Consider the following 12409-nt stretch of genomic DNA (forward strand, 5'->3'; position numbering starts at 1 on the left):
TATGGACTTAACAGAAGCAGAAGGTATTAAGAAGAGGAAGCAACAATGCACAGAAGAACTATACAAAAAAGATCTTCACGACCCAGATAATCACGATGGTGTGATCACTCACCTAGAGCCAGACATCCTGGAATGCGAAGTTAAGTGGGCCTTAGGAAGCATCACTATGAACAAAGCTACTGGAGGTGATGGAATTCCAGTTGAGCTATTTCAAATCCTAAAAGATGATGCTGTGAAAGTGCTGCACTCAATATGGGAGCAAATTTGGAAAACTCAGCAGTGGCCACAGGACTGGAAAAGGTCAGTTTCCATTCCAATCCCAAAGAAAGGCAATGCCAAAGAGTGCTCAAACTACCACACAATTGCACTCATCTCACATGCCAGCATATTAATGCTCAAAATTCTCCAAGCCAGGCTTCAACAGTATGTGAACCACGAACTTCCAGATGTTCAAGCTGGATTTAGAAAAGGCAGAGGAACAGAGATCAAATTGCCAACATCTGCTGATCATTGAAAAAGCAAGAGAGTTCCAGAAAAACATCGATTTCTGCTTTATTGACTATGTCAAAGCCTTTGACTGTGTGGATCACAACAAACTGGAAAATTCTGAAAGAGATGGGAATATTAGACCACCTGAGAAACCTGTATGCAGGTCAGGAAGCAGCAGTTAGAACTGGACATGGAACAGCAGCCTGGTTCCAAATTGGGAAAGGAGTACGTCAAGGCTGTATATTGTCACCCTGCTTATTTAACTCATATGAAGAGTACATCATGAGAAACGCTGGGCTGGATGAAGCACAAGCTGGAATCAAGACTGCCAGGAGAAATATCAATAACCTCAGATATGCAGATGACACCACCCTTATAGCAGAAAGTGAAGAACTAAAGAGCCTCTTGATGAAAGTGAAAGAGGAGAGTAAAAAAGGTGGCTTAAAACTCAACATTCAGAAAACTAAGATCATGGCATCTGGTCCCATCACTTCATGGCAAATAGATGGGGAAACAGTGGAAACAGTGACTGACTTTAATTCCCAAAGTCACTGAAGATGGTGACTGCAGCCATGAAATTAAAAGACACTTACTACTTGGAAGAAAAGTTGTGACCTACTAGACAGCAAATTAAAAAGCAAAGACATTACTTTGCCAACAAAGGTCCGTCTAGTCAAAGCTATGGTTTTTCCAGTGGTCATGTATGGATGTGAGAGTTGGGACTATAAAGAAAGCTGAGCAAGGAAGAATTGATACTTTTGAAGTGTGGTGTTGGAAAAGACTCTTGAGAGTCCCTTGGACAGCAAGGAGACCCAACCAGTCCATCCTAAAGGAAATCAGTCCTGAATATTCATTGGAAGGACTGACACTGAAGCTCCAATACTTTGGCCACCTGATGTGAAGAACTGACTCATTTGAAAAGACCCTGATGCTGGAAAGATTGAAGGTGGGAGGAGAAGGGAAGGACAGAGGATGAGATGATTGGATGGCATCACCGACTCAGTGGACATGAGTTTGAGTAATCTCTGGGAGTTGGTGATGGACTGGGACGCCTGGAGTGCTGCAGTCCATGGCGTCATAAACAGTCAGACATGCCTGAATGACTGAACTGAACTGAACTCTGGCCAGGCTACAGTCCCTAGTTTTTCCATCAAACACTACTCTAAGTGGTGCTGTGAAGATGTTTTGTAGATGTGGTTAAAATCTACAACCAGTCCACATTAACTGAGAGATTTTCCTAGACAATCTGGATAGGTCTGACTGAAGCGGTTGAAAGGCTGAAAGCAAAGGGAGGCTTTTCTGAGAAGGAAGAAATTCTGCCTCAGCAGAAACTGACAGCAACTTCAGTTTGTGCCTGTGATTTCCAGCCTGTCCTACAGGACAGCCCGCCCTCTGGCCTTCAAATTTGTGCAGCCAGCCCCACAACCACGTAAGCTAACTCTTGCAATAGATCTCATAATAAATATATTTTACTAGTTCTGCTTCCCTGGGTTAAATCCTGACTGATACACCTGTGAAATATTTTTTTTTTCTTTTTGCATTAAATCTAACTGACTGCACCTTGACATAGAGGGTAGACACTTCTCCTAACAGTTCTCTGTATTATGAATTGAGTGGAGCTAATTATTTTCACAGTAGATGAGAACATGCTTTTAATTCAACATTTTCCTCCATTTTACTATATCTTACCTTTCCATTTCAAAAGGAACTACTAGATGTAGATTCAATGACAACCTTCCTTTCTAAATCAAACTTCTATTGTAACTTTAAAATAAATATATTTAGCTTTTGTATATAAGTGAAATTGAAAATAAAACCCTTGTGTCTAGTTGGCAAAAATTGAAACTCATATAAAAATGAATGATATTTTCTAAAGATTTAAAAGTAGGTTTTAGAAAGGTTTTAGATTTTAGAGAAGTACAGTATGAAATCATTCCATCAAAACAGAAGCAAACATTGTCACTGATTTGCCAGTGACAATCCAATTTCAAATGACTTAGCAGGAAAATTTTTATAACTCTCCTAGACAGAATGTCTTAAAACTGTCTCTTAATACTAATGGGCTTTTGCCAAGTTTCATTTCATCCTTAATTGCTCTGAGAACTCCAAAAACCAGAATACAGTTATACACATACAGGCTTTGAGAGCTAATTTGAAAATAAAAACCCAAAGGAAGTAGGATTGAAACTAAACTCAGATTTTAATTGAACAGAAAGTATTATTCATGCCAATTTTTTTCCTAAGATAAATGAAGTAGTCCTTTAAAAAAAACTCCACTTTTAGAAATGTTAAACATTTATTCATTTTCTTATTGGTAGCCTTTTTCCTGGCTATAATAAGAATATGCACAAATAATTGTACATTTTGAATATTACAACCCAAAATTCAGAGTGATTTTTTCATATAGGTTAGGTACCATTGTAAAATAAATTAATTTTAATTACAAAGGACTAGTACCAATTAATATCTAAGAACTGTATTACCATTTACTTGTAATAACAAACGTGTGCTTTGACGTTTTCATTTATTATTATAAAAATTGAGTTTTCAGTGAAGACTATGGTTGTGAAAATCTGAATTAAACAGTCCTTTAAACATTAAAAATCATGGAAGAATAAAATGTCAAGCAAGTGAACATTTTTCCTGTGATATATACATAAATATTTTCATGTAAACAAAAGCAAATATTAAGTATCCTTGTCAGCAACTGAAATACATAGATTTAAATGGTTGTTTTATTTTTTCATGCTTCCATTGAACACAACTGGTGTAAGCAGAGCAATAGGAATTGGATAAATCTTTGCATTCCCCTTACTCTTCAGGAGGTTACATACAATAAAGATACCTCTCAACTAGAAAAAATATGAGAGGAATCAGACTCCTTAAAAGGCATCACTTTCAATTGTGAAGTCACCTTTTCGCTCTACTTTGAAACTATATGTTTTATCAGAACTGTGCCAGTTGAAAGATGATAAAGCTGACTCTGGAGTGATCCAGCACTCACACAAGTGGCAGCAAATTAGGCACGATGATACACAGACTTTCTTCTCAGTGTGGATTACCCAAGCACTGGGAGATAAAGATTTGCAACACAAATCATTTTTTGGGAAAAACAGACAATTTTTAAGTGGATATATTTCCCACATGTGTGTTTCTCGAAGTATGCCCCAAAGACCATCTGAACCAGAATCAGACCAAATACTCAACAAGACAGAAGTGGGTCTTGGTGGGCCCAATGCCCCTCTAGGGGCCCTCGTGACCTGTATTTATTGTTAACAAGTCCCCTGGGAAGACTTAAATGCAAATGAATATTTGAAAGTTTGAATATCACTATTTCAGATTATTAAGGGTTTCTTTTGACTCTCTCTTTTGACCACAAACACTTCATTATCTCTTTCCTGCTTCTTACTTATTAGCCTGAAGGAAAAAGAAAAACATTTCTGATGATGTCAGCCAGTGATGATAACTCATAGTGGCATTTTTTTCCATCAAGAAAATATAGAAGAGGCAACATATGATACTACACCTAAATTGTTCAAAGGTACACTATAGTACTTTTTTTTTTAAGCTTTCAAAATGTATACATGATAAAAATGTTCAAAATGGTTTGTAAACTGTCATCTGATCGATCAAGACAATCCAGTGTAAAGAGAACTGCTGTTCGATGTGGGTGCTGAACTCACAAAGGCCCCTCTTGGTCATCTTTCACAAACAGTGAGCCTCTTAGCAGGCACTCCAGAGCTCCTCCCAACGCTGCACTGCCTACCAGCAGCCCGGAATTTACCGAAGGATTGCTCCTAAAAGCAGGACCACGGAAACAAATCTGGCTCAACTCCAACCATGAAAGGTGTCTCAAGATCTACTGCCGACATGTAAGATGAGTACAGATCATGCTGACTTTCCTCAGATAAAGTCTAATTTCAGACAGACTTATTAATATCTGCCTGAAATCTAGCTTATATTGAAAATGGAAAGCATGATACACTTTAATGTGCTACTAATATCTACTACAGTGTTTATGCTCTGTAAGATCCCCAATGGATAAAAGCAATTTTACCTGTGAATAATATAAATAAGGAACCAAAGAGGTAGGTGAGTCTCATCAGAAGATGATCTCAAAACATGTTGAATAACCTGCTTGAGTCCCCAAGGAGAAGTTAACTGGAAAACGAGTCCCAATAACAAGCCTACTATCTCAAGAACAGTGTTTCTCAAGTCTTTCATGATGACATCCACCTCCCAAACTCCTAACCCCTGCCATGGTGCCACGTGCTCTTCAGACATCCAATTTTAAGAGACATCTAAAGAAGTAAAATGTAAAAAAAAAATAATACTGGAGACCAAAGAGTGATGCTGATGTCAGCTGGGCTCTTCAAAAAATCCCTACTGTCGCATTATAGTTGGAAAAGATCTTGAAGATTCATCTAGTCCAACTCTCTGGCTGTACAGCTAAAGAAACAGAGGCTCGCTTCCCACTGGTGACAAGGCACGACAATTCTAAAAACATGCTGTCGATTCAAAAGGGGTTCATGGTTAACTTGACTATTTATAAAGTCCATCATGCAGCCAACAGGCTACACTTTCAGCACTGACAGCCTTAGTCTGAAGCCCCATCTCTGGGGGCCGTCTAGTTCCCGGAATTGGAGAGAGAAGGGCACCGAAGGCCCCAGATGCACGTGGGGCAGTGGAGAGAGGCAGATTATCAGCAAGAGAAGAATCTGAAACCCTAGACCTGCCCCAATGAAAACTTGCTCAAGGCTCAGACCAGGGTTTCTGTTCACCTCTAAGCATTCACATTCTTCAACAGCCAGCTCTGCTCTGGGCAAGCACCGGGGCAACCACACGGCATTCTGTCCAGAACACTGAGAAATATAGCTGGACAACTGGAAACATCCAAACCTACAGGGCAAAGACCTAAAGACAGCTGTATTTAACTTCTCGATAATTGTCACTTGTTTTGCAAATCAAAAATTTGCCTTATTTCCTTATACCCTTATCTAAGATTTTTAAGTTCCACTTTATAAAGGAGGTTATGAATGATTTTATTTTTTTCCTTTCTATTTTCCAGACTTTCTGTCATGTAATTCCTTTTGGTAATTAAAAAAAAAAAAAAGAAGCTATTTTTTTAAAAAAGAAGGTTTCAGTCAAAAAAAATATACACATGGGTCCCTCTTGGTCATGGAACTTGCAAACCTGAAGGAGGTGTCTGTGTGGTACGGCAGAACAGCAGTCTCGGGACGCAGATGGATTTTCTGACCCCGGCTCCACCACTAACCTTGGGCAGGGTTTTAAGTCTCTTTGAGACTTGCCTTCTTTGTCTGCAAATGGAAGAAATAATAGCCTCCCTCACGGCACGCTGTGAGGATAAAAATGTTGCGCGGTGCCTGACACCTGGTAGATGTCTAATAAATGGTGACCCTTCTCCCACTGAACTCAGAGAATTTGTGAGTAAAAGGGACCACCACCGCCTCCACCAGCCACAGCCTCTCTGCATTTCATTTACATTTTCGAGGGCGCTCCATCTTCTCAACTCTGCCCTACTTCTCTAAAGATTCACTATTGTGCTTAGCAAAAGTTCTACATTTTTATGTTCTCTCCTTTAAAACTGTACATGCAGATAAAACATTTTTTTAAAAAAAAAACTATCTTCCTAGAAATAATGTAACGTTTCCTAAAGCACAACATGTCATGTATAAAAGCAATTCTGAAAAACATGACTGAATTAGTCTGTACATTGTTTCTTAAAGTGCACCAAAGTAAATATTAATGACCTTTAAAATGTCACTTACCCCCTTGGGTTATTTTTCTTAAATAAAACTATCTACTGAGATGTATGTGGTTTTTGGCTCCAACGTGATGGCAAAAAGCAGCAGTGTCTTCCAGGAAAAAAAAAGAAAAAAATTTATAAACTCAACTAAGCATATCTTAGCAGCATACAATATACCTAAAATTCAATGTAACTTCAGGCTCAATAAAGCACAATCCTGATTCCTACTACAAAAACAACATCAACTGAAGTTATAGAAAACCATCTCCCCACCCTAAATCAAAGATTTCTCTTGAACCCTGGAGATAACACTTGGGATCACTTCCCTATTGTGTATCCCTGGTAACAGACTTATAACTAATCACCATTCTTTCTTCACATTGCACACATACACATATATACATACCCTAAGAATAAAACAACAAAGTTTAAGTGGAGAAGCCATGAGAAAGAAAATTCAAAGTCAGATAAAGAACAGCCATCACCCAAAACGTCAGGCAGTTCCAATATCACACCACCGTCCGATGTTCCCCACACACATAGACGGCACTGGGGCGTATCCGCCGCCGTGTGTGACCAGGGAGCCGCGGCAGAAACTTGAAGGACTTAGGCATCATGTCCAAGCAGGCGTCGTGGAATTTCTTAATCCTCCAGTAGTAAATCAGGGGGTTCAACGCAGACTTGAGGTAGCAGAGCCAGAGCAGCCAGGTGCTGACCTCAAAAAAGCTGTGCTGGTAGTAAAAGCGCTTGCTGAACGTTGCCACAAGGCTGTAAGTGGTGAATGGGGCCCAGCAGACGATGAAGACAGCGAAGAGAATCAAGATGGTGGTGAAGGCACGCGTTTTAAAGCCCATGTCAATGCTCATCTGGAAGGGTCTCTGCAGACTCATGAGACCCAGTTTGCTGGCCTGGCTGAGGCATATACCTTCAGGGTAGCTGTGGATCCTCAAGGCATTATGCCGAAGAGTATTGAGGATGCCCATAAACGAATACAGGATCACCAGGAAGGGCAGGAAGAAAGAAATGAGAGAAATCAAAATCACATAAGCCTGGTAACCCGGATCGGTTGTGTACCCGAACACGCACTGGGGGGCTCGGGAAGGTATCTGCAGGTCAGGGTTCCCTACTGCCAAGGGAAAAGCTACACAAAAAGAAGCTGCCCAAGAAACTGCAATGAGAACCTTAGCCCTGTATGGATTTAGCTTATCCTGCCTCTGGACTATAATAAGAAACCTATCAATGCTAATGATGAGCAGGATGGCTACTCCCTCTATCACAAACAACCAGAAAAACATAGCAGATACCCTACAGAAGAATTTCCCGAAGATCCATCTGGTGGTAAGAATAGTGACCAAGGCAAAAGGCATGTTCAGCACTGCAAGCAACATGTCTGCAAAGGCCAGGCTGGCCAGGAGGATGTTAATGGCAGAGCGCATGGCAGCTTTTTGGTAAACCATGAGGCAAACAACCAAGTTACCAAGAAAAGACACACACAGAATAAATATCATCAGAGCAGAAAGGATGATCTGGAGAGGCAAGCTGAGGCTCTTGGAAGCTGCTGGTGTTGGGGACACAGCAGTACTATTCATTGTTAAGGAACTCATCCCAGTGGGAGCCAGGGTTTCAACACTGTATCTCAGCAGTGGAACATCGCCAGGGTGCTGGAATGGTGGAGGGACCGTGATATTCACGTAGGTGTTTTCATAGACTACAAACGTTGTGTTGGATGCCCCAGCATGGGACGCTGTCAACACCGCAGAGACGACCATGGTTTCAACAGGATGGAAGCTGGCGTTGTCAGAGCTGTGAGTGTTCTTCAAGCATTTTAACACAGAGCAGCAGGATCAGGTTTCACTGATGAGCCTGGAAACACATTCTGGAAACGGGAGAAAGATGTCCATCTTCCATAGGAGTCCTTTTGCCTGAAAACAAGTCCAAAACACACAAAAATAAATGGGAGCGAGTTTTGTACATATCATTTGACTCCTTACTCTTCATCCTGAAGGACCCGTTTTACTTTTTTTAACTCTTTAAAAATATTTAAGCTTCCAGACTAGTCATCACTAAAATATTGTTCTGTTTTTAGTCAACTATAATGGAAACTTTGTGACTCCATATATAAAGTGAAAGTGAAAAGAATAAAAATGTATTACTGCCTCAAAGGCCAAAAGTATCACCTTACAGTTAATTTTTCTTTCAAATTTCCAGGAGCAGCATAGCCTTTTCACAGTTACTATTAATACAGATTTTATTACCTGTTTGTCCTGAGAGTATTAATACTTTTCTTGATAGCTCTTTGGTACACAGCTATCATATTCCATTCTTCATATTTCATCCTTCCATATTTCATATTCCATTCTTACACTAGCCCAAAGCTAGTTGGCAAAGAACCCTAAAATCAGTTTCCTATTTAATACCTGATAATCAAACACTTTTGCTTTCACAGCTTCACAAGTAGACACTACCCTTATTTTCATTGAGGGTCTGAAGCAGTTTTCTGGCTCCCTATTTCATTTGTGTTTTTCCCCAGAATCCTACTACTCTACTGAAGAAGTTATTCAAGAAAAGAAGAAAAATTATCTGTAAAACATCTTGGTCATATTTTGAAGACTTCCTTTCTTTTTCCAAAGCTCTCTTTGATCCTCATATTGTCTCTTCTTTCCCATGCCCACCCATTTCCATCCTTTATTTTCTGATACAAATACTTCTATCTTCTCAATTTCTTCTTCCTAAGATCAACCTTACTGTAATGCCAGGAACTTGACAAACATGTCAACCAAGAAACAAAGGATTCTAAAGAAGATGACTGGGAAAATATTCAGGTGTGAAGAATGCACTCTAGAAAACTTACAAAGACATTTCACTTTCTTGCTCCAAAAAGCTTCTTATCACCTTTCTCTTCCCCTTACCCCCAACTTCTTAACAATTCCTCTAACACTTGAGTTTTCTATAAACAACTTTCTTAATCCATTATCTTCCTAACCTACTTTTGTGATGTAGGTTTTTCCTTCCTTACTGGAGAGGTAACTTTAACCTCTCTAATTAGAAAGAAACTCTCACTGGATGTCTATGTAGATTCCTTTAATAAATCCAAAGATGGAGGATGGGGGAATTACACAGTAGTTTGCATGCATGTGTGTGTGCTAAGTCACTTTAGCCGTATCTGACTCTTTGCAATTCAATGGACTGTGGCCTCACAGGCTTCTCTGGCCATGGGATTCTCCAGGCAAGAATACTGGAGTGGGTTGCCATGCCCTTCCCCAGAGGATCTTCCCAACCCAGGGTCAGACCTGTGTCTCTTGTGTCTCCTGAATTGGCAGGCAGGTTCTTTTCCACTAAAACCACCTGGGAAGCGCCACATTAATTGTTTAAGATGATGCCATAATTTTCTCATTATTTGAACTTACAATTACTGAATGATTTTAGGAGTAAGTGCCAGAAGTCCATTTATTTATTTCTTGTAGTATAGAGGGTAGAAGCATTGCATTTCTGAGACCCAAGATCCAGCACTTTAACCAAATCCTGGGCTCTCTAACATATTCCTATCTCTCCATAGTCCCCAATTTGCTGTCGAGGGCTAACCATATGAATAAGGAGAGTACTCACCTATTTGTTCAAAATATTAACTTTACTACATACTTTCAATGTTATGGGCTTCACTGGTAGCTCAGATGGTAAAGAACCCGCCTACTGTGCAAGAGACCTGGGTTCAATTCCTGGATTGGGAAGACCCTCTAGACAAGGGGACGGCAACCCACTCCAATATTCTTGCCTGGAGAATCCCAGGGACAGAGGAGCCTGGCAGGGCACAGCCCATGGAGTCACAGAGAGTCCGACACAACTAAGTGACTAACACTTCACTTCACTGTTATAGCTTAATTTCTTTGTCTCTACAAAAAAGGGTATATTTTCTAAGGAAAACATACCTGGATAAGATGCCCCACTAAGCCAATGACTCTCAAACTTTATTAACCACAGAGGACTGTGGGGAAAATCTCTTTATAACTATATAATCAGCACAAGTCTCTTTATAATTTCACAAATATACATACAAATAAGCATAAAGACTGTGCTTACTGCATACATCAGTCTCAATATGATTCTATCTCTAGAGAAACAGCATAAATGTGTATCTTAGGCAAATGTGTATCTTTAAGCCTAAAGTAACAGCTGTAACTGCTTGACTAAGAAAGCAAACATATCCATCCTGAAGGAGCACGCACTTAGCTCTCTAAAACTCTTATTTTCTTGACCATGCTGAGAACAAAACCAAAATGGAACAGAGCCAAAACAAAAACATATTGTAAAAGATGCCTTTTAGGTTGTTCTATGTGCATATACAGTCACAATATTTTACTGCTGTTGTAAAAACTTCTAACTCACTTCCCTCAATCATTCATCCATCAAATATTTATTTCAGAGCCTACTATGAGCCTGCCTGCCTCCTTGAGACACCTGTAAGCAGGTCAAGAAGCAACAGTCAGAACCGGACATGGAATAATGTACTGGTTCCAAATTGGGAAAGGAGTACATCAAGGCTCTGTGTTGTCACCCTAGCTTATTTAACTTATATGCAGAGTACATCATGCAAAATGCTGGGCTGGATGAAGCACAAGCTGGAATCAAGACTGCCAGGAGAAATATCAATAACCTCAGATATGCAGATAACACCACCCTTATGGCAGAAAGCGAAGAGGAACTAAAGAGCCTCTTGATGAAGGTAAAAGAGAGTGAAAAATCTGGCTTAAAATTCAGCATTCAAAAAACAAAGATCAAGGCATCCAGTCCCATCACTTCATGGGAAATAGATGGGGAAACAATGGAAATAGTGACAGACTTTATTTTCTTGGGCTCCAAAATCACTGCAAACAGTGACTACAGCCACAAAATTAAAAGACACTTGCTCCTTGGAAGAAAAGCTATGACAAACCTAGACAGTGTATTAAAAAGCAGAGACATTACTTTGCCAACCAAGGTCTGTCTAGTCAAAGCTATGATTTTTTCCAGTAGTCATGTATGGATGTGACAGTTGGATCAAAAAGGAGGCTGAACACCGAAGAATTGATGCTTTGGAATTGTGGTGTTGGAGAAGACTCTTGAGTGTCCCTTGGACAGCAAGGAGATCAAACCAGTCAAGCCTAAAGGAATAAATGCAAATGTCCTGATCAGAAAAGACCCTGATGCTGGGAAAGAATGAAGGCAGGAGGAGAAGGGGACAAGAGTGGAAGAGATGGTTGGATGGCCTCACTGACTCAACAGACATGAGTTTGAGCAAGCTCCAGGAGATGGTGAAAAGACAGGGAAGTCTGGCGAGCTGCAGTCCGTGGCATCGCAAAGAGGAGGACACGACTGAGTGACTGAACAATACAAATGAGTGAAGCACTGGAGAAGCACTGATGAACAGATGATCCTGAATTTCTGCTTAAACCAGACAAATGAACCATAGATCCTGCTTCTCAAAATTACACTGAAATGACAGTATAGGGATATTTTTTAAACAAAATTTACAACCCAAAAGGACAAGTATGAATGAAAGGTGCATCAATAGATGAGTTTTTGTAAATGTTTTAAAGCAAAGGCAGATGGTGGTGTGGTAACTGAACAGAGCAGAACAAAGAACTTTTTATCCTCAATACTTCCTAAGAAATACACTTAGAAGCAGCTGAAAAACCCTGTAGATCCTCAGAGAAGCTGTGGATTAGGAGATACCAGGAAGTACTTTAAGTTTGGGTGGGGCAGAAAACTAGGAAATTGACTGAAAAATCTATATACAGAGCTGTTGGAACCCGACTCTGGGTTTGGGGCTCATCTTCTCCAGCAACCAAATGAAAGAACATATCCCCATGCCAGCAGCCCAAGTCACTGGCACGACTGAACCTGATAAGCACAAAACTTTTATGTTCGGTGCAGGGCTGAACATAGCAGGACTGGGTGGGTGTCTGCACATTCAGCATGAGAACCTAGTGCCTTTCTCCACCCTGTTCCCAGACGGCCCACAGCCAGGCATATACTATCATGCAGGACTGAAGCACTCATCTTTGCCAGTAATTAAAAAGCCCCAAAAGAAAAAAAAAACCTGTAGATATTAACCTTTCATGGTGCCCCAAGAAAAATGCCAGCTTGGTGCCCAGTTACCTTGTATACTAAAGCCCA

The 12409-nt window shown here is 40.2% G+C and overlaps 1 protein-coding gene across 3 annotated transcripts in view; it reads right to left on the reverse strand.

Annotated features, from left to right (window-relative positions):
• Positions 1-2670: 2670 nt before the first annotated feature.
• The window catches only part of GPR63 (G protein-coupled receptor 63), a 66162-nt gene continuing 56423 nt past the window's right edge, over positions 2671-12409 (reverse strand). For all 3 annotated transcript variants that reach the window (XM_043439183.1, XM_043439185.1, XM_043439184.1), the window contains exon 2: positions 2671-8178. In XM_043439183.1, coding sequence (XP_043295118.1) covers positions 6766-8025 — 1260 coding nt within the window. In that variant the 5' untranslated portion in view covers positions 8026-8178 and the 3' untranslated portion in view covers positions 2671-6765. The remainder of the gene's footprint in view (positions 8179-12409) is intronic.

This window comes from Cervus canadensis, chromosome 20 (genome assembly GCF_019320065.1).
Source record: "Cervus canadensis isolate Bull #8, Minnesota chromosome 20, ASM1932006v1, whole genome shotgun sequence".
Classification (NCBI taxonomy): Eukaryota; Metazoa; Chordata; class Mammalia; order Artiodactyla; family Cervidae; genus Cervus; species Cervus canadensis.